This window comes from Nannospalax galili, unplaced genomic scaffold, assembly GCF_000622305.1.
Source record: "Nannospalax galili isolate Female #2095 unplaced genomic scaffold, S.galili_v1.0 scaffold788, whole genome shotgun sequence".
NCBI classification, from domain to species: domain Eukaryota; kingdom Metazoa; phylum Chordata; class Mammalia; order Rodentia; family Spalacidae; genus Nannospalax; species Nannospalax galili.
This window is the reverse complement of record NW_008359996.1, coordinates 1382813-1405652: the sequence shown is the minus strand read 5'-3', so window position 1 is coordinate 1405652 and position 22840 is coordinate 1382813. Positions and strand designations below refer to the sequence as shown.

Here is a 22840-nt window from a genome sequence, read left to right as displayed (position 1 = left end):
GAGACTTTTTCTCACAAAGGAAAATGAAATAGATTTTGTAAATCCCATAAAATTTAAAAAATATTTTATTTATTTATTTATTATTTATTTATTTATTTTTGTCTTTTTGAGACAGGGTCTCCTTGTAGCTCCAGCTGGCCTGGAACTCACTATGTAGACGAGGCTGGCATCAAACTCATAGAGAATTGCCTGCCTCTGCCTCCCCAAGTGCTGGGATTAAAGGCATGTACCACCATACCCAGCTTATTTTATTTTTTATTTAATGTGTATGGTGTATTGCCTGCATGTAGGTAGGTGCACCTGTGTCCTGCAGTGCCCTCAGAGGTCAGAAGAGGGTGTTGGATCCCCTGGAACTGGAATTACAGACGGTTGTTAGCCGCCATGTGGGTTCTGGGACTCGAAGCCGGGTCCTCTGCAAGAGCAGTCAGTGCTCTTAACCACTGAGCCGTCTCTTTAGCCCCCAAAATCCCATAAAAATGTAGAAGTATCAGAGAGATTGAGATTCAACCAATGTTTATTGAGAACTGTGAATCTGAACTTTCCCTCCCTCCCTCCCTCCCTCCTTCCTTCCCCTTCCCTTCCCCTTCTTTTCCGTCCCCTTTCTTTCCCTTTGCTTCCCTTTTTCACAGTCTCATATAGCTCTGGCTGGCCTCAAACTTACTATATAGCTGAAGATAACATTGAACTGCTAATCCTCCTGCCTCAATCTCCCAAGTACTGTGACTGTAGGCATGTACCACTACACCTGATTTTATACATGCTTAGGCAAGCACTCTATCAACTGAGCTGGATCCCCAGCCTCTTACAGCTACTTTTTTTCAGATTCAGGTTGCCTTGTAGCCGCAGGTGGCCTGGAACTAGGTTTGTAGACCAGGCTGAACTTGATCTCACAGAGATCTGCCTGCCTCTGCCTCCCTAGTGCTGGGATTAAAGGTGTGTGCCACCATGCCCAGTTTACACCTACTTTTAATGTTCTAATAGTTACATATTTATGAAGTTAGTAGATTTTTTAAAAAAACTGATACAGGGTCTAGCTGTGTAGCCTAGGCTGGAGCTTGCTTTCCTCCTGCCTCAGCCTCCCCAATGCTGAATTACAGGCACGTGCCTACACACCCCACCTGACAGTGTTTAATTGTAGCTGGTTTACTTAGCTACTATTACAGATCAGGCATCTGATGGGCTAAAGATGTGAGGTACAAAGATGACCATGAAGTAAGCCCTGCCTGCACACTGTAGTCTACCAGGAAAGATAAATGAAAGGGGCAGTGCTGTGTATTCTGGGAGAGCAAGTTTTTGTTGGCGTATGCAGAATGTATGATTGGGAATGGGAGGGGATGGCCTTGCAAATGTGTGACAATGCCCAGTACCTGGTATAATAGAATATGTGACTGGGAATGGGGGTGCATCTGGTCCTGGAAGTGTGGGACAATGCCCAGTACGTGGTACAATGGTGAACTACGGAGGTTAAACTTCATTCCACAGGCAGTGAGCATTGACTGGCATAGGGCACTGGTATTAGGGATGTAGAATTGGATGTGAGAGATCTTTAGAGATCTTCAGAAACCATTTGGAAGTGAGGGAGAGGGACAGGATACTGAAGGGTCAATTCTATGGTGATAATGATCAAAAGACAAGAAGATTTCTTAACTTTTTTCCTTTGCATCCTTCAGGCCTGTGATCCTGGACTGTCTCGGACATGTGACCAGAATACCTATCTCAGTGGCCTCTGTTACCTCTTCCCCCAGAATCTGGAGGGACCTGTGCTGCAAGGGCATCCTGCTTACCAGGGTAAGGAACTGGAGACCCACTGGGAAAAAATATCTCTGAGTAGCTGCCTTTCTATGGGAATCGACACGGTGGGCCAAACCCTATCAATCAGGCCCCTCTACATATCATCTTTGCAGAGTGTATAAAAGGCAACGTGGACCTGGTATTTCTGTTTGATGGCTCAAGGAGCTTGGATCAAGATGATTTTCAGAAAATCTTGAACTTTATGAAGGATGTGATGAAAAAACTCAGCAACTCTTCCTACCAGGTAAACAGCCTAGTGAGGTCCTTGGTTGCAGGCACTGGATGCTCACCTGAGTTGCTTAAGCCATTAAAGAGAAGTTTAATATAAGGCATGTCTCCAGAATGTATGGGCATGATTTTGACGAGATCTGGTGGGTCAAGGACCAGGGACCAGAAGGTCTCTAGGATTCCCTGTGGTTTCTCATTTCTGTTTCTTTTCCTTTTTTTCCTTTTTAAAAAATATTTTATTTATTATTTTTATTTTATGTGTATGAGTGTATTGCTTGCATGTATGTGAGTGCACCCATGTCGTGCAATGCCACAGAGGTCAGAAGAGGGCTTCAGATTCCTCTGGAGCTGGAGTTAAAGACAGTTCACAGCCGCCGTATGGGTGCTGGGAATTGAACCTGGGTCCTCTGCAAGAGCAGTCAGTGCTCTTAACCGCTGAGCCATCTCTCCAGCCCCTTCTGTTTCTTTTTTGTGCTTTGCTTCTGGCTTCTCTTTCCTGCTCGCTTCATAGACTGGCTCCCTTCTTTGGATCACATGGTGCTATACAAATCTAAAGTTATACACTAAAGTTCCAGAAGGACACTAACTTCCTCTCAACCAATTCCTCCTTCTGCAAAGCCCAAATTTGGAAGAGATTCTGACTGGCCTAGCCTCAGTGGGGTGACAATCTGTGGCCCAACTGACTCTGTTCAGTCTAACAAGATCACTTTATCGATCTGGTTACTGGGGAGTTAGGTGAGTCCAGAGACCAGGAACTTGCCACAAGCCTCTTGATAGAAAGCACATGTAGATGGGGTGTGGTGATGCACACATTTGAACCCAACACTCAGGAAGAAGAGGCAGGAGGAGTTTTGTGAGTTGGAGGCTAGCCTGGTCTACATAGTGAGTCCCAGGCCAATCAGGGGTATATAGTGAGACCTTGTCTCAGAAAAACAAAAACAAAAACAAACAAAAAAAAAAAAAACAAGGAGAAAGAAGGAAAACAGGTAGAGGTTTCTTTAATTCTTTTTCTGCAACTTGTTTATTTCACATCTGGAAGAATTCTCTGAAGCAGGGATGTGGAGTTGAGATACTCCCGTTCTATAGCAGCATGAAGCAAAAGCACCATGGGAAGGGGATATGTAACACACACCGTTTCTTTCTTTCTTTCTTTCCTAGTTTGCTGCTGTTCAGTTTTCCACATTACACAGAACAGAATTTACCTTCTTGGATTACATTAAACGGAAGGACCCTGATGCTCTGTTAGCCAACGTCACACACATGGGGTATCTGACCAACACTTTCAGTGCCATCAACTATGTCGCGTGAGTCCCCTTTTGAAGAAGAGACATGTCTGTTCATGTATTCCATGTTACCTAGCTTCTTTTAGTTGCGTGATGTAGGAACTCAACTGTTAGGTGCAAAGAGTGACAGCTTATTCAATAAATATACATCTTAATGTCAGTCCAGGGAGGCTGAAGCAAGAGGATTGCAAGTTTAGAAAGTTTGAGGCTAGTCCAAGCTGCATTTCAAGGTCCTGTCTCAAAAAACTGGAAAAGGTGGGCATGGTAGCATGTGTCTTTAATCCAGGAAGGCAGAGGCAGGCAGATCTCTGGGAGTCTGAGGTCAGCCTGGTCTACATAGGGGGTTCTAGGCCAAGACTCTCCCATACTGCCTCAGTTAGTTTCTCATTTTCTGGCTCTTTTCTTTGGGGCTGTGTTGATCAGTCGTGTCTCCTTCATTCTCTCTGTAGACTGCTGTGGTAGAGACATAGTCAAGCCGAAAACTAGCAGCCTCAGTTCCTCAGTTCAGATGTGCAATCCAAATTCCAGTTTCTAGGAGAGAAAGCTTGACAATTAAACCTGATTTGGTGTTGGAGGTCACTCAGTGTGGCTTGGATCTGCTTTACAGTGTGTTCATATGGGACAAATTTGATGCTGGAGTCTCCCACTACGGGAATGGGGTGTGTGTGAGAGTGTGTGTTTTGAGACCAAGTCTTGCTATACAGTCTTTTTTGTTTGGGTTTTTTTGTTTTGTTTTTGTTTTTTGAGACAAGGTCTCCCTGTAGCCCCAGCTGGTCTGGAACTCACTATGTAGACCAGGCTGGCCTCAGTCTCACAGAGGTCTGCCTGCCTCTGCTTCCAGAGTGCTAGGATTAAAGGCATGCACCACCATGCCTGGCTTGCTATATAGTCTTGACTTGCTATATAGCTCAGGCTAGCCACAAACTCATGGCATTCCTCCTGCCTCAGCAAGCTGACTGTTGGAATGATAGGCATGTTCCCCATGTCCTGTTTGGGAAGGGGGATCATAGGAAAAACTATTCTCTCAAGTTTTTAGAGGAAAATGTCCTCACAGGATAAGAAGACACTCTAAAAGGTCAGTCATGGGAGCAAAAAGAGGCAGCTGTGGAAATTTATGTCATAAACACTTTGACCACTGACTTTGTACAAGGCAGTGTTCTAAGTAAGCATCAGCTGACTTTTTCTGTGTAAGACTAGAGAATAAAAATTTTAGGTATTCTGTCCATAAATAGCATCTGTCGCATGTTCTTTTTTTGTTTGATTTTGTAATCCTTTAAAAATATAAAGTCTAAGCTGGACATGGTGGTGCACACCTTTAATCGCAGCACTTGGGAGGCAGAGGCAGGCAGATCTCTGTGAGATCGAGGTCAGCCTGGTCTACATAGCAAGTTCCAGGCCAATTGGGGCCAGGTTCAAGGCACTGGGAATATAGCAGTGAATGAAATAAAGAAAGACCCTCTTGGAGTTTAACATTTTAGTAGGAGAGAGAAATGTGATAAGTAGGATAAATAAGTTGTACAATATAGCAGATTAGAAGGTAGACATTCTCTAAAGAAAAATAAAGCAGTAATCCATAGGGAGATCAGAGAGGGTTACTTCTGCAGGGGAGCAGGCTGTGATTCGACTCAGGGTTTCTCTCATATAGCCATAGGCTGGCCTCAGACTCACTGTATGGCCAAGGCTGACCTTGAACTCTTGATCTCCCTGCCTCACCTTCCCAAGGGCTGGGTTTTCAGATTACTATTGAGTAGAGTTGATGGATGGGAAGACCATGTGGGTCTGGAGGAATAGAAAGGTGCTGAGATGTAAGCATACTTTGTGCTGATCAGCTTTTCATCATTGTAACAAACATCTGAGATAATCAACTTATAAAAAGTTTGTTTGGGCTCACGGTTTGGCAGTTTTGGTGTGTGTGTGTGTGTGTGTGTGTGTGTGTGTGTGTGTGTGTGTATGTTGCTGTGGTTGGAATCTAGAGCCTCATACATGCTAGGCAAGCCCTCTGCCCTTGAGCTACACTCCCTACACTTGGTTCACAGTTCTGTCAGTTTCAGTCTGTGATCATCCAGGCTCTGCTGCTTTGGGCCTGTGGAAACACATCCTGGCAGGAGGACATGGCGGAGAAAAACTGCTCACCTAATGGCTAGGAAGTCAAAGAAGAAAGAGTCAGGGTCCCACCGCTTCTTCAAGGGCACAAGCCCCATGAGTTAAAGATCTCTCATTAAGCCCCATTTCTTTTTTTTTTTTTTTTTTTCAGTCTGAAACAAGGTCTCCCTGTAGCCCTAGCTGGCCTGGAGCTCACTATGTAACCCAGGTTGGCCTTGAACTCACAGAGATCTGCCTGCCTCTGCCTCCCAAGCGCTAGGACTACAGGCGTGTGCCACCGTGCCTGGCTAAGCCCCATTTCTTAAAGGTCACATTCTTGCCAATAGTGCCACTCCAGGGACCAAATGCTGACACCATGGACCTTTGGGGGCATTTAAGAGGCAAACTATAGCATGCTTGTGATGTTCAGGAAAAGTGAGATGTGCTGGCATATACCTCTAATCTCAGAACTCAAGAGGTAGAGGCAGAAGGATTACTGCAAGTTCCAGGCCAACCTGAAGCAGATAGGGAGTTTCAGGTCAGCCAGAGATCCCCATCTCACAAAAAGGGGTGGAGTGGGGTGGGTGTTGGAGAGATGGCTCAGTGGTTAAGAGCACATACTACTCTTGTAGAGGACTTGAGTTCTGTTCCCAGCACTCAGATCTGGCAACGCACAGCCACCTTTCACCCTAGCTGCACAGGATCTGACCCCTTCTTGTGGCCTCTGTGGGCACCTGCATTCACACGCACAAACCGATACACAAACACACATGAATACACATAATTAAATTTTTTTTTTAATCTTGAAAAAAAGGATCAGGCTGTCCACATGGCTGGATAGAATAAAAGAGAAAGGAAACCTAGCAGGAGATGTGGTCAGAGACAGATGACTGACATTTAGAAGGGGGAAGGGCTTAGGTTCACTGTGAGACTTGGCTTTCTCCTGAATAAGTCATAGGATGTTTTGGGGAGAGGTATGATGGTCTGATTTATATGTATTTGTGTTTTGCTTTGTTTTTGAAACCAGTGTGCAGCCCCACAGTGGTCTTTAACTCATCATGTGGCCGCAGCTAGCTTCCAGCTCATAGTCCTCCTGCCTCAGTCAATGGTGGTTGCAAAGAAGTTTAGACAAAGCCCAGTGTCAGCACGCCTCCCCTTTGCTGGGACACCTTTGCTGGGACACCTCTGGGCTGCCCAGAATAGAGAGAAACCCATCAGTCCAGAGGGAGAGGGTGGCTGAAAGGCTGAGGTAGGAAGCTTAGAGGAGAATACTTGAAGCCTTGGAATACTGCCTGGTAGGACCGGAAAAGGGCTTTTGTGGCGTACAGTGTTGATTTAACTAGCAGCAGGGTAGGGAGGCTTTAGGCCCTGGTTTGGGAGGAGTGTCTCACATTTCTCTTTCCTGGACACAGAACACATGTGTTCAAACAAGAGCTTGGAGCCCGGCCAGATGCCACCAAAGTGCTTGTGATCATCACTGACGGGGAGGCCACTGACAATGGCAACATTGATGCCGCCCAAGGCATTATCCGCTATATCATCGGGGTATGGTTTCCAGGCCTATGTGTTTCTTATTGCTCATCTCCCCTCTTCTGAGCCCCAGACCCCTTCTCCCTGGACCAAGCAAGGTCTCTGACAATGCTACAAATCTGGTCTGAGCTCTGGCATGACCCTCCTCTTCACTTTACTCCCTCACAGATTGGAAGGCATTTTGCGACCTCACAGAAACAGAAGACGCTCCATGTATTTGCCTCGAAACCTACTGAAGAGTTTGTCAAGATTCTGGACACATTTGAGAAGCTCAAGGATCTATTTACCGACTTGCAAAAGAAGATCTATGCCATTGAGGGTAAGTGGCACACCGCAAGAAACATCTGGGGAAGGTGGATTTAAAACCTCCCAAGAGCCAGGCATAGTGGCTCACGCCTCTAATCCCAGTGTCCAGAAAGCAGAAGAATCTTATGTTCAAGGCCAGCCTTAGCTACATGATGTGTTTCAGGTCACCCTGGTCTGTGAGACCCTGACTTAGAAATCAAAAATGACCTGGAGAGATATCTCAATGGTTAAGAGCATTGACTGCTCTTCCAGAGAACCCCGGTTCTGTTCCTAGCACCCACATGGCCCTAAACAACCATCCATAATTTCAGTTTCAGAGGATCTGATGCCCTCTTCTGGTCTCTGTGAACATTACAGGCACATGGTGGTGCATGGACATACATGCAAGCCAAACACTCATACACATAAAATAAAAATTAATTAATCGGGCTGCAGAGATGGCTCAGTGGTTAAGAACACTGAATGTTCTTGCAGAAGACCTGGGTTCAAATCCCAGCACCCACATGGCAGCTAACAACTGTCTGTAACTCCGGTTCCAGGGGATCCGACAGCCTCTTCTGACCTCCAAGGGCATTGCACGACACAGGTGCACTTACCTACATGTAGGCAATACGTGGATACACATAAAAATATAAAAATAATAAATAACATAAATTAATTAATTAAAACAAAACAACACCCAGTCTCATCAGGCACACTTTAAGTTAGAGAGAGTAGAGAGAGAGTAAAGGACAAGGAGCAGAGATTACCTGGCCCACACTGACTTCTCATAAACAAAAGCACCTGGAGTAGGAGCTTGGAGCGGGTAACAGGGGCAGGCTCTGACGTAATGCTTCTCTCTGAAATTCCATCTTCCTCTTGAAGCTCAGCTTGATCCCAGGTGGGCCCCCAAACTGGCCTACACCTGCTGGTATCATTAGATGCCTACAGGGTTGCTCTAATTCCCTTCTCCTCTGTCTGACTCAGTGCCTCACTTTTTTTTTTAAGTTCTTTAAGTTTAAAAAATTTTACTTTATGTGTATTAATGTATTGCCTGCATATAGGTAAGTGTACCCATGTTGTGCAATGCCCTTGGAGGTCAGAAGAGGCTGTCAGATCCCCTGAGGCTGTTGGATCCCCTGGGACTGGAGTTATGGACAGTTGTTCGCTGCCATGTGGGTGCTGGGATTCGAACCTGGGTCTTCTGCAAGAACAACCAGTGTTTTTAACCACTGAGCCATCTCTCCAGCCCCCAGTGCCTCACTTTTAATGATCATAAACTCCATCTTACTTAAGGTGGGCAAGCTGGCAGAAGCCAAGTGTGAGGAGTCTACAGGTGCTCTTCCTTGACCTAGCATAAGAGAAGGTTTGGGTTGCAGTCTGCAGGTGGAAGACCAGTGATGGGGGCATTTCCCCAGGCAGCCAAGTCTGCTGTAAGAATCAGGATGCCACAGGGCAGTCCCCCTGCCAGGACACAGCCTTGGTACACTCGGAACACAGGATGGAACCAGGCAGACCTGTTTCAGGATCCTTGCTGCCTCTTACTTGCTGTGTAACCTCAGACAGAGCTCTCCCTTCTCTCTTCTCTGTGTTAAATGGGGAGTATGATAGCAGTTATTCAGGAATGTGAGGTTTAGCTGCTGGGTCAGTTCCCTATGGCCTCTGTACCAAAGTGCCAGATGCTGGATGGCTTCTAGTAACCGAAATGTATTGTTACAGCCTTCTGGAGGGTAGAAGTACAAATGAATGGTTGGAAGGGCCATGCTCTGCTTGACTGCTCTAGAAGAGCCCCCCCCTTTTTTTTTTTAAAAAAAAGACAGGATCTCATCATATGACTCAAGGTAGCCCCAAACTCCTGGCCTTCAAGGGGTCCTCCTGCTCCATTCTCCCAAGAGGCGGTGACTATAAGCTTACACCACCATGCCTGGCCTTTGTGTTATTTGCTTCAGGCATTTTCTGGTGATCTTTGGCACCTCTTGATTTGCGTGTGCTCCACTCTGGTCCCAGGGCCATCTTTTCTCTGTGTTCCTTCATGCCACCTTCCCTTGGTGTATATGTGTCCTTGCATCTAAAGTTTCCTTTTTATAAGAACATCAGTCATTGGATTAGGGCCCACCGTAATGACCTCATTTTAACTTGGTTATCTCTATACAGACCTGATTTCTAAATTAGTTTGCATGCTGGGAACATCGTTATTTTTATATTATATATTATATTTTGAGGGGGACACAGTTCAACCCATAACAGCTTAGTAAAGTGCTTGGTACCAGATATGTCCAACCTGTGTCTGCACATGGCCAAAGATAACTATGAATGTAGCTCAACACAAAATCAAAGCTTTATTAAAGCACTCAGATTCTGGCTGGGCATGGTGATGCATACCTTTAATCCAGCACTGAGGAGGCAGAGGCAGGTGGATCTCTGTAAGTTCAAGGCTGGCATGGTCTACATAGTGAGATTCAGGCCAACTGAGGCTTCAGGGAGACCCTGTCTAAAAAGACCATACCCCCCCAATACAAAAAACAAAGAAAAAAAACCAAAAAAGATTATAAACGTTTTTTAAATGTGTTTTTGTTTTTAACTTGATTGCATGGTTGTGCCCCAAAGTCAAAAGGCTGAACATGCCTGTTAGGTCCTCTCACAGTTGTTGCCTCCCCGTGACCCCCCCATCTGACCTTCCCTGACTCATCCTCTAGTGCTTAGTGAATGTGGATTCCTCTGAAGTTCTTACTGATGCCCCAGGCTGTGGCTTCTTCTTGTGCTGCTCTGACTGCTGTTTGCTCCCTGCCATGGCTCCTGGACCATCCGTTGGATGTGAATTTGTTTCTTATACTCTCTGACCCCCTCCCCACAGGTTTCTTATGGGGAACCCGATGGGTGCTTCTTCAACATTTGTAACGCTGCCATCAGTTACTTACTGCTGTCTCAAAAATGCATGTGGAACGTGTACTTTATATTATTTAATTCATTTATCACAGCATTCTTTTTTATCTTATGTGTTTGAGTGTATTGCCTGCACGTATGTAAGTGTACCTATGTTGTGCAATGCCTACAGATGTCAGAAGCGGTAGTCAGATCCCCTGGAATTGGAGTTACAGTTGTTAGCCACCATGCAGGTGCTGGGAACCAAACCCAGGTCCTCTGCAAGAGCAGCCAGTGCTGTTAACCACTGAGCCAGCTCTCTAGCCCCTTCTCACAGCATTCTTGAAAAGCTTATTTCCATTTTATTGATTCATGACACTCAAGGATATTGTGAGAGTGGAGCTCGTATTTACACTGAGTAAACAAAGAAAGAGAACAATTAAATAACAAATACAGTCATTTGGATCTGAGGATGCTACTCACTGGTTAGAGTGCTTGCCTAGCATACATGAAACCCAGTTCACCCCCCAGCATTGTAAAAACTGGGCATTACAGGTCTGTAACCCTGGTACACACATCCTGGAGGCAGGAGAATCAAGAGTTCAAAGTCATCCTTGTCTATACAGAGAGTTTGAGACCAGCCTGGGACACATGAGACCGTCTTGAAAAACAAAGAAGACATTCAGATAGAGGAAATGAAAGATTCAAGTAAAGAAGTGCATAGGGCTGCTCTAAGTGGAGGAGATAACTCTGGATGAGACTGGAGGAAAGTCTCGGAGTTTTGTTTTGTTTTCCTTTTTTCTTAATTTGTGGTAAAGGCAACATGCTAGCTAGCCATATGCACTATATCTCCAGCCCAGGAAGAGATTTAAAAAACTGAGACAAAATATACTCTGAAGTGACTTTTGAGCTGAGACATGAAAGTTAGAGACTCAAACAGTGGGTGAGGAGTGATGGGAAAGTGTCCCAGTTGGAGAGCGGAGCAAGGTCAAGAGATGGGCATGAGTGTGGCATGCTGGAGAAGTAGTGAAGGGGTGGGTGTGACAAGAACGAGGTGAAGAAAGGGAGAGGACATCAGAGAGGGAGGCAGGGCCTGCAGCCCCTGTAGAGGGTTTGGATGTTGGTGTGAGAAGCAATGGGAAGGCAGGGTGGAGTATTAAGAACGGGGAAGATAATGATTTGACACATAAGTAAAATATTTATTATTATTGTGTGAGCGCGTGTATGGGGGTATGCAAGCCACATGTGTTGTGGGGCACTTCACCAGAGAAGACCACTCAGACAAAGTTTTGCCAAGTGAAAGTCGTTACTGGCCAGGGCTACTACACAAGGGTGTTGGAACCCAAGTATGTAGCACTAAGCCATCTCTAGGGTAAGATTTTATACATAAAGACCATAATCAGGGGTGAAAAGTTTAAGTTCCCAAGCTTACAAGTGGAGAGCCCCCTTAACAATTTCTATTCTATTAAGTAACAATTACTATTTTGCAGAAGCAAGCTAAGCATAACCTACAGAAGCCATAACTCTGCAGTTAGCAGGTGCAGTCCAGGACACTCTGACCTGTTCCCAAGACAACTGGGGTCCAGCTGACATGTGTTCCCATACCCTGGGCCAACTGCCTGATAATTTCAGGGACCGGAGTCAGTCTAAACTTTAACATGGCATACCTGTGGTCAAGAAGGTGCCCTATTACACATGGCATGCATGTGTGTGCATGTGTGATGGGGGACATGCCTGCCATATCACATGTGTGGAGATCAGAGGACAACTTTATGGAGCCTGTTCTCTCAAACCTTTCCATGGATTTGAGGCTTACATCATCAGGAAGTAAGCATCTTTACCCACTGAACTATCTCCAGCATTTAAAAAAAGATTATTCTATAGGCCGGGCGTGGTGGCACACAACTTTAATCCCAGCATTCGGGAGGCAGAGGCAGGCAGATCTCTGTAAGTTCAAGGCCAGCCTGGTCTACATAGTGAGTTCCAGGACAGCTGGGGCTACAGGGAAACCCTGTCTCAAAAAGACCCCCCCAAAAAAAAGATTATTCTTGGGGGGAGGGGAAAAAAGATTATTCTGGCTTGCTCTGTGGAAGGAGAGCATGGGGAAAATAGAGTTGGAGATCACATTAGTGAGTATTTCACTAATCAGACCAGAGGTGAGGACAGCCTGGACCAGGATGGTGACACATCATTCAGAGGAGACAGGTATGGCTTATTGGTAGAACCATCATGATTCAGTGATGTGGAGGAAACAGATGTGGGCTTGGAAGGAATGGTAGCTGGTTCCCAGGGTCCTGTCATGATGCCTTAGGTGGGTGGAGTGTCCATATCATGGGGAATTCTGAGCAGGAGCAGAAATCAAGGGTTGCATCCTACATATGCCAAGGTGGAGTTTTAACAGGGCAGAGCTGACTCCGCATTAGGCCACTCCCTCACCTGTAGGACTCTTAAAAAATATATAGTAAGCAGGGCTTGGTGAACACTTTAATCCCAGCACTCGGGAGGCAGGGGCAGGCGGATCTCTGTGAGTCCAAGGCCAGCCTGGTCTCCATAGTGAGTTCCAGGACAGCTGGGGCTATAGGGAGACCCTGTCTCAAAAAGACCAAAATAAATAAATAAATAGAAATAAAACAAACATATATAATCTTTAATTGTTGAGAATTTCATACGTGTATACAACGTATGAAATTGTATACTTTCATTCCCCCCTCCAACTCCTCATGGACTCTCCCCCAACACCCTACCATATCTTCCTCCCAATTTTTTGTCTTCATTAAAAAAAAAAAAACAACCCACTGGATCCAATTAGTGCTGCCCTATGTGCATGGGTGTGGAGCCATCCACTGGAGCACAGGCCACCTACCAGGGGACACAGCCCTGAAGAACAAGGATTCTCCAAGTTCAACCTTTCTACTTTTGCCCCAAGGTGGATGTTGTGCTCCTCCTCAGTGCTCCCATAACAGTCACTGTCTTACTGCTCTACTTTGTCCCTCAGGCACAAGCAAACAGGACCTAACGTCCTTCAACATGGAACTGTCCTCCAGTGGCATCAGCGCGGACCTCAGCAAGGTGTGTGGTGGCCAGAAATGAGCTGAGAGATACTGTGGGGATGCAACAGGCTCACCCAACTCAGGATGGCCTTCATCCTGACTTCTTCCCCTGGGCAGGGCCATGCAGTTGTAGGGGCAGTTGGAGCCAAGGACTGGGCTGGTGGCTTTCTGGACCTGGACTCAGACCTGCAGGATGTCATGTTTGTTGGGAATGAACCACTGATCCCAGAAGTGAAAGCCAGCTATCTGGGTGAGTGTTTCTCTTTTCTGCTGGGTTCTTATGGTTGGAAGGGCTAGAGAGTAGTTCAGACTGGCTTTCAGTGTTAATAATGAAAACTTTTTTTTGGAAGGAGGGGAAGATTTGAGATAGGGTCTCACTCTAGCCCAGGCTGACTCAGAACTTACTCTAGAGTCCAGGCTAGCCTTGAACTCATGGCAATCCTCCTACCTAAGCCTCTCAAATGCTGGATTACAAGCATGAGCCACCATGCCTGGCAAGTGAAAGCAAGGCTGTCATGTATCCCAGGCTGGCCTCCTGCTTCTACCTCCCAAGTGCTAGAATTACAGGTGTACACCTCTTTACCTGGCCTGGATATAACATTCTTTTTTTTAAATTTTATTTATTATTTTTATTTTATGTGTATGAGTGTATTGCCTGCATGTAGGTAAGTGCACCCACGTCGTGCACTGCCCGCAGAGGACAGAAGAGGCCCCTGGAACTGGAGTTACAGGCAGTTGTTATCTGCCATGTGGGTGCTGGGATTCGAACCTGGGTCTTCTGCAAGAACGACCAGTATTCTTAACTGCTGAGCCATCTCTCCAGCCAGGATATAACATTCTTAAATTTCCCCTTAATAACCATTCAGCTGTGTAGTAATTATGCCTTCTAGTTCTCTGTTTTCTGAGGCTTTTCTTGAGGCCCTGTTTGTCCTGAAGAACTGGAGAGACTGCTCCTTCTGGGCTAATGAGCATTGGTTGTGCGTGTGCCTCTTACATGCACACCAGCCAGTCCAGAGCCCACAGCCCCACTTGTTTTGTTTATATGTTGGTTGATACAGATTCTCAGGTAGCTCAAGCTGGCCTTGAACTCCTGATCCTCCTGCCTCTACTTCCCTGAGTGCTGGGATTATAGGCATGAACCATCATGCCTGGCTCCCAAGCACTTCTATCCAAAACCAAGCCAGTATCTCCCTGTTTTAAATTGTCCCAAAGCTAGGTACTAGCTACTGAAAGACCACCTCTCTAGGCTAGAGGCTGCTGAAAGTATTTAGTCTGTCCAATCCTCACTTACCCACCTTTCCATGGACTCCACAACAGAAGCCTTACTCCTCTCCCCTTGAAGCTTCTGCTTTCCCCTTGACCCAGATCTTCCTCATCTGGCCCCTCATCTTGTGCTGTATCTACTGCTGGGATGCTCAGTAGTAAACTTTCAATGATTCCCCTGTGCCTTCACTCAGTCAAGGAGCCAAACTTAGACATTTAATCCAGGGCACATTAAAAATGTATGTATGTATATATTGTATACATTGAACATATGTCCCCTGGTGCCCCACTTTCCTCAGCCACATGCCAGGGTTGTTTTAAGCATCCTGTCTCAACAGAAGGAGGTTCCTCCACATGACTGCTTCCTCTCACATTGTCCAGAAAGTCTAGGTTTCATTCAAGCTGTTTCTTTGTTTTGTTTTTACGACTTTATTTCTTTTGCTCTCTCTCTCTCTCTCTCTCTCTCTCTCTCTCTCTCTCTCTCCAGGCAAAAGTTGGTTCTGTCTTTTTACCATGTGGGTCATGGGATCAAAACTCAGGTCATTAGGTTTGGCAGCAAGCACCTTTACCCACTGAGCCATCAGTCCAGTTTTATTCAATTTCAAGAATTCTTTTAAGCTAGGCAAGATGGTTCAGGCACTTCGGAGGGGCTGAGGCAGGAAGATTGTAAGTTCGGAGACTAGCCTGGTCTAAATAAGGAGAGCCTGTCTCAAAAAATGGGGTCAGGGAGAGGCTGGAGAGATGGCTCAGTGAATAAGTGATAAAGACACTGAATGTTTAAATAACTTGCCCAGGGTCACAGAACTACTAGGGGCGCCCAGGGAATCTATTCTATAAGCCTTCAGGGTACACCCATATGTGTGCATACCTGCATACGTATTTTGTGTGCAGATATGCATGCATGTGTGTGCACATGCATGTAGAGAGCAGAGGTCGACATCAGGTTGTCTTTCCACGATCACCTCAGTGCTGGGAGTACAGTGTATGTCCCCATGTCTTCCTTTCTTTTTAATGTGGGTTCTGGGGATCCAAACTCAGGTCTTTGTGCTTACAGAGCAGGCACGTTAACAACTAAGCCACGCTCCCAGCCCCTCAAGGTGGTTTTCTGATTCAGTATACTATAAAATACTTGGTAACTTCACTTACTGAAGAAGAGGCAGCTGCCACACACACACAAATGCACACATTTATATATACACATAGAACTATTAAGTTAGCCATTGCTAGCATGTGCTTAGACATTTATATCCAAGATAGCTGCTGCTGCTATTTCCATTTTTTAATTTAAAAAGTTTATTTATCTACCTGGGCATGGTGGCACCTGTCTTTAGTCTCAGTACTTGGGAGGAAGAGGCAGGCAGATCTCTGTGAGTTCGAGGCTAGCCTGGTCTACATAGTGAGTTCCAGGCCAGCTGGGGCTACTGGGAGACCCTGTCTTTAAAAAAAAAGACCAAAAAAGAAAAAAATAAGTAAAAAGTTTGTTTATTTTTATGTGCATGAGTGTGTTGCCTGCATGTATGTATATGTGTCCCCATGCATGTGATGCCTGTGGAGGCCAGAAGAGGGTGTTGGATCCTCTGGAACTGGAATTAAAGATGGTTGTTAGCTGCCATGTGGATGCTGGGACTGAACCCAGGGTCCTTTGCAAAAACAGCCAGTGCTCTTAACTGATGAGCTGTCTCTCCAGCCCCTAGTCCCATTTTTTAGATTGGAAAACTGAGGCTGAGAGGTGGAGAGTGACTTACTCCAGATCACACAGTGAGAAAGTCAAAACACTGGGATTTGAATCATGTCTCTGATTTTTGAGGGCAAGCTCTTCACCCTTGTGCTTCAGGATTCTATGTGACAGAACAGGCTTGGGGTTTAGTCTCCTCATCTCCCCTCCTTTGTGTTGTAAAGCCATATGTTTTTCTCCTTTAAAGTTTTTCTACACAAAAATCAGATAGGATCATGAATCACGGTTTTTTTTGTTTGTTTGGTTTTGGGTTTTTTTTTTTTTTTTTTTTTTTGGTCTTTTTGAGACAGGGTCTCCCTGTAGCCCCAGCTGTCCTGGAACTCACTATGTAGACCAGGCTGGACTTGAACTCACAGAGATCCACCTGCCTCTGCCTCCCGAGTGCTGGGATTAAAGGCGTGCGCCACGCCCAGGTGGACAGGTGCATGCATGCCATGGTGCACATGTGGAGAGGTCAGAGGACAACTTTTGAGAGTCAGTTCTCTCTATCCACCATTTGGTCCTGGGCATCAGGCATGGCAGCGAGTGCCTTAACCCTCTGAGCCACCTTGCCAGCCCATGAATGTTTACAGGCATTACTGTTGAGTGGCTCCCTGCCCAGTTCTAGGATTGTTTCCTGCAACATGCAAATAGCCTGAAGTGGCATTGTGTGTGTGTGTGTGTGTGTGTGCATGTGTGCGTGTGTGTACATACAGGTATGTGTGTGCAGAGACCAGAAGTCAGCCTCAGGTGTCATTCCTTAGGATCTGTCCACCTTATTTTCTGAAACAGCGTCTGTCACTGGAACTGGAGGCTTGATAATTAGGGCTAGGCTGGCAAGCCAGAAAGCCCCAGGAGCCTCCTGTTTTTGCCTTCCCGGGCACCTGTCACCATACTTTTCTTCATGGGTACTGGATATTGAACTCAGCTCTTTATGCTTCTGCGGCAAGCACTTTACTGACTGAGCCGGCTGGACTCAGTTTCGACAATCCCAGCTTTGTTGGCAACATCTGAAACATCAGCAACCGCTCCGCTTGGGGGGAGGAGGAGCTATGAAAGCTTGCTTCTCCTGAGGACACTCTCCTGGGGGGTTTGAAGACTGCCACAGAGCCATAGCCACAGCATCTCAGGTCATCAGAAAGTGAGTGACAGGTGGATCATCTTCTGGTGGCTGTGGACATCTTTGGGCTTCTGCTTTGGGATGGATAGTCCTTCTTGGCTTTTGTTGCGATCTTAGTAAAAAAGGTTTTGAAGCAACATGTTTAAGCATGGACGTTTTCCAAGTTGCCTGCCATTTTTTTTTTCCCCCACAGAGTATCACTCTGTATTCCAGGCTGATCTGGAATTCATAATTCTCCTACCTTGTTCACCAGGGTGTTGGGATTATGGGTGTGTACCACCATATCCTACTCTTTATTTTTAATATGCACATCAACTTTGCCCTCTTCTTATTAGTCTGTCATATTCATTGCTTATCTTGTTGTGACAAAATAGCCGCCAAAGACAGCTTTAGGAAGGAAGGGCTTATTTTAGCTCTTGGTTTAAGAAGGGGTACAGTCCAAGATGGCGGGGGAAGGCATGGTGGCAGGAGTTGGAGGTGGCTGGTCCCAATGCATCTGCAGTTGGGAAGCAGAGAAAACTGGATCCTGCTGCTCAGGTTGCTTTCTCATTCTTATTTAGCCCAGAGTCCAGGATCCCAGTGCATGGCATGACGCTGCCCATATTCAGGGTGGGCCTTCCCTCCTTGGTTAAACCTCTCAGGAAATGACCTCACAGGCATGCCAAGAGACATGTTCCCTAAGTGTTTCTAAATTCAGTCAAGTCACCCTGAAGATTAAGCATCATACATATTCAACCTTATTTTATTATTAAAAGATGGAAAAAGAGCCGGAGTGGCAGAGGATGCTGTAATCCCAGCACTCATGAGGTCAGCCTAAGCTACATAGTAAGACCCTATCAAGGTAGATAGATGATAGATGATAGATGATAGATAGATAGATAGATAGATGATAGATAGAGATAGATAGATGATAGATGATAGATAGATGATAGAGATAGACAGACAGAAGATAGATAGATAGATAGATGATAGATAGATAGAGATAGACAGACAGACAGACAGACAGATAGATAGATAGGAGCCTGATTTCCTGAGCTTTCCTTCTCCCAGCAGCCTTTGCATTTCTAACTCCGAGCCCCTCTCCCCCATCCCATCAGGTTACACTGTGACCTGGCTGCCCTCCCAGGGGCCCACATCACTGCTGGCAGCTGGAGCTCCACGCTACCAGCATGTGGGACGAGTGCTGCTCTTCCAAGCACCAAAGAACAGAGGACACTGGAGCCAGGTTCAGACAATAGAGGGGACCCAGGTGAGCATGAGCTAAAGGGCATCTGCCAGTGTGACTTGAGTGCATTCCCATGCCCTTGGAACACCTGCCCTGTACTAAGTAGGAGGCCTTGTCCCAACACCCTCCAAGGTTAACCTTGGCCTTTCCACTCTCCAGCTTAAGACACTGAACCTCCAAAGGTCAACTTTTCTTAATTTGCATAAGCTCCAAGGATGGGCCCCAGACTTGACCCTGGATTTGGGAAATTGGAAGATAAACATGGTGCACCGAGGGGTGGGAGGTACCTGCCCCTCCTGCTGTTCCCGCTGGCGCTTCCTCAGACTCATTCTTGTCCTACAGATTGGATCTTATTTTGGTGGTGAGCTATGTGGCATTGACCTGGACCAAGACAACGAGACAGAGCTGCTGTTGATTGGTGCACCCCTGTTCTATGGGGAGCAAAGAGGAGGCCGGGTGTTCATCTACCAGAAAAAACAGGTCCTGGTTGTTCTGAAGGGATTTTCTTTTACTTTGCCAATGAAACCTTTAAAACAAGGCTGTGTGTGAGGCCCATGCCAAACATTTTATAGACATGACTTCCTTTCATCCTTTGATCGCCTCCTGAGATCCTACCAGTCTTATGTTACAAATGTGAACACAAAGCTAAGGGAGGCTGGGTCGTTTTCACACAGTTGCAGAGACAGTACAAAGTGGGGCTATACTTGGGCCCAGGTTAGTCTAATAGCACCATTCCAATTATTTGAGGAACCATACCATACATTTGTATTGTGTTCCTCACCAAGGTTTTAGCACAATGCCACGTTCTGGAAAAGCTCTCTGAGGTTCAGCTATGACCCATCTCCTTTCAGATGGTGTTCAAAATGGTCTCAGAGCTGCAGGGCAACCCTGGCTACCCACTTGGACGGTTTGGAGCCGCCATCACTGCCCTAACAGACATCAATGGGGATGGGCTAATGGATGTGGCTGTGGGAGCCCCTCTAGAAGAACAGGGGGCCGTGTACATCTTCAATGGGCAGCCTGGTGGGCTCAGTCCCCAGCCAAGCCAGGTAAAGTACCCTGCCTGCCCATCACTCTGTTCCCATGTACCTTGAAGTGTCCAAGCCAAGACCCCAGTCAGAGCTTGACTTCCCTCCCTGCACTGGGCCTCTTCCCAGTTTAGTATGCCCTTTTCTCTTGCTCACAGCGGATAGAAGGGACCCAGGTGTTCCCCGGAATCCAGTGGTTTGGACGTTCCATCCATGGGGTGAAGGACCTTGGAGGGGACAACTTGGCAGATGTGGTTGTAGGAGCTGAAGGCCAGGTGATTGTGCTGCGGTAAGCTGGGCCTTCCGAGTCCCCTGATAATTTCAGCTCTTAAAGTTGTGGCTGGGCACTGTGCAGAGCCTTACAGCTCTGCCCATTTTGTTTTAGCTCCAACTGTGGGAAATCAGTTTTATAGTCTTCATGTCTTACTCCAAGGTCCAGCAACTGCCATTCAGTGGCAGAAGTGAGATTTAAAAATTTTTTTTAAATATTTTATTTTTATTTTACATGTGTGCATGTATTGCCTGCATGTAGGTAAGTGCACCCCTGTCCGTTTGGTGTCCTTGTAAGGGAGGAGAGGGTGTTGGATCCCCTGGAACTGGAGTTGTGGACAGTTGTTAGTTGCCATGTGGGTTCTGTGATTAGAACCCAGGTCTCTGCAAGAGCAGACAGTGCTCTTAACCATTGAGCCATAGCTCTAGCCCCAGAAGTGAAAATTTTAGCCCAAATCTATCTATTGACACTAAAACCATGTGTGATGTTAGAATCTACTGGCTTGGATTCTTAGGACCCAAGTTTCTCTGCATTTGAAGTGGTGGTGACATTTCTTGCCTTGTTGGAAGCATCATGAGTGGGCTTTCCCACCCAAGTATCATTGGTGACAGTGCAAGGGAGCGGCATTAACTATCACCTACTCTGCATTAAAGTTACATTTACTTATTTCTCTGTGTGCCATGGTGCACGTGTAGAGTCCAGAGCACGAGTTTTGCAAGTCAGTTCTCCTTCCACCATGTGGGTCCCAGGGATCAAACTCAGGTTGTCGGGCTTGGTGGAAGGCTCCTTTCCCTCTGAGCCTTCTGGTCTACCCCCTTTTTGTTTTTTGGGAAGGGCTGGGAATGGGACCCAGGGCCTTGCTTCTGACAAGAAGTCACTCTGTCATTCCACTCCCAGCCATGATCACCTGCTGTTTTTTGTTTTATTTTGAATTTCTGTTCTGTTTTTTCTTTTTTCTCTTCCTTCCTTCCTTCTTTCCTTCCTTCCTTCCTTCCTTCCTTCCTTCCTTCCTTCCTTCTTTCTTTATGTCTGCCTGTCTTTTTGAGATGGTCTCCCTGTAGCCCCAGCTGGCCTGGAACTCACAGTGTAGACTAGGTTGGCCTCAAACTCACAGAGATCCGCCTGCCACTGCCTCCCAAAGGCGTGTACTACCAAGCCCTGTCCATTCTGTTTTCAAAAGAGAGTCACAATGCAGCCCAGCCTGGCCTGGAACTTGCTATGGTAGCTCGTATTGGCCTTGGGTTTAAGGTCCTTCTGCCTCTGCCTTCCCAGTGTTGTTGACATTATAAGGGTATACACCATGCCCAGAACCTGATGTCTCAAACACTGAGCCAGATACTGGGCCCAGAGTATATGGGGATACCTATCATAAAAAATTAAACAAGCTCATAGGCAGTTACAAATTGTGATGAGTGCTATAAAGGAAATGAACAGGCGCTGTGAGAGGCAGACCCAAGAAGGCCTGCTGTGGACCAGGGCCTCCCTGAGGGGCTGCTGTTTGAACTAGGAACTGAAAGATGAAACAGTGTCAGGATTGCAGAAATCTTCATAGAAAGTCCAAGATGTACCAAGGTCAATAGCAGGCAAAAGATTGACAGGAAAGAGAGCAAGTGTGGCTGGAATGTGGTCAGCCCAGGGGTGTTGAGCTAGAAAATAAGACTAGAGAGACGGGCAATATTTCATGGATAATGAAGTTTGAAGTTTATTCTAAATATCATGTGGCAGCAACCTCTCTGTTTCTCTGTCTCTCTCTCTCTGTCTTTGTCTCTCTCTCTCTCTCTCTCTCTCTCTCTCTCTCTCTCTCTCTCTGATAGGGTCTCACTAGCCTGCATTGCTCTGGAACTTATGACCCTCCTGCCTCAGTCTCCCCAGTTCTGCACCCCACTCATCCTTAGTTCTCTCTTTCTTTTTTCTTTTACATTTATTTATTAATTTATTTTATGTGGGCATGCACATGTGGAGATCAGAGGACAATTTGTAGGAGTTAGTTAGTTTTCTCCTTCTACCATGTGAGTCTTGGGGATCAAAACAAGTCATCAGGGTTGGTGGCAAGCCCTTTTGCCTGCTGAGCCATGTCACTGGTCCTGATTTCTCTTTTAAAAGCTCACTTCTTTATGAAAAATTGATCACAAGGCCACCAACAGTGAACTAGGGAGCCCTAATTGTCATTGCTGCTATTATTGAGAGACTTCTGACAAGAACATACAGACAGTCTTCTGGCCTCTGCTGGACTGGGCTCCCAAGTGTGTGCTAGCTACCAAGCCCAGTGGGGTTTGCCGTTGAGGCCAAGGGAGAGATTGGTGGTTTTCTGCTCTGCAGCTCCCGGCCAGTGGTAGATATTGCCACTGAGCTGTCCTTCTCTCCAGACGAGATCCCAGTGCATGAAGTGGAGTGTTCTTACTCAGCCAGTCACGAGAAGAAGGCAGGAGTCAACCTCACCGTGTGTTTTCAGATCCTACCTCTCACGCTCCAGTTCCGAGGTTAGTGCCATCCTCCCTGCCAGATCGGCTGCCCACCCCAAACTCAGCATTTGACCCAAGGATCTCCCATCATTCAGCTCCTTCCTTTTCCCTCCTCCCCAGGTCACCTGCTTGCCAACCTCACCTATACCCTGCAGCTGGATGGCCATCGGACCAGGAGCCGGGGGCTGTTCCCAGGAGGGAGCTCCACGCTCAGCAGGAATACAACTGTCACCCCACACAAATCCTGCATGAACTTCTGGTTTCACTTCCCAGTAAGGGAGCCAGTGCTGGTATTTTGGGAAGGGCGGCAAGTTGGTGAGAAGCAGTGGGGATGCAGGCTCAGCTCTGTCCCTGTCCAGCTGTCATGCTGTCCCCCCTGCTGCACAGGGTGATAGCACCCTTCAGGGATTTCCCTCTGGTCCTTACTGGTTCCCTTTGCATTCGTTTGCTTTGTTTTGTTTTACATAGTATCTTGCTGGTTTGGTACTTGCTACGTAGTCCAGGCTGGCCTTGAACTCGTGGCAATCCTACTGCCTCAGCCTCCTGAATGCTGAGATTACAGTGTGCTACCAAACCTGGTTTCTATGTTGACATTTTTAACATGATGATGATTATAATATACTCCCCATTTTCCACATTCTTTTTA

At 46.4% G+C, this 22840-nt stretch overlaps 1 protein-coding gene across 2 annotated transcripts in view; it reads left to right on the top strand.

Moving 5' to 3' along the window:
• The window catches only part of Itgal (integrin subunit alpha L), a 43000-nt gene that overhangs the window by 3274 nt on the left and 16886 nt on the right, over positions 1-22840 (top strand). For both annotated transcript variants that reach the window (XM_029559077.1, XM_017795775.2), the window contains exons 5-17: positions 1671-1788; positions 1905-2035; positions 3178-3323; positions 6797-6929; positions 7083-7233; positions 13057-13130; positions 13229-13361; positions 18306-18457; positions 18776-18913; positions 19285-19482; positions 19620-19750; positions 22052-22212; positions 22315-22466. In XM_029559077.1, the coding sequence (XP_029414937.1) occupies positions 1671-1788; positions 1905-2035; positions 3178-3323; positions 6797-6929; positions 7083-7233; positions 13057-13130; positions 13229-13361; positions 18306-18457; positions 18776-18913; positions 19285-19482; positions 19620-19750; positions 22052-22212; positions 22315-22466 (1818 nt within the window). The remainder of the gene's footprint in view (positions 1-1670; positions 1789-1904; positions 2036-3177; positions 3324-6796; positions 6930-7082; positions 7234-13056; positions 13131-13228; positions 13362-18305; positions 18458-18775; positions 18914-19284; positions 19483-19619; positions 19751-22051; positions 22213-22314; positions 22467-22840) is intronic.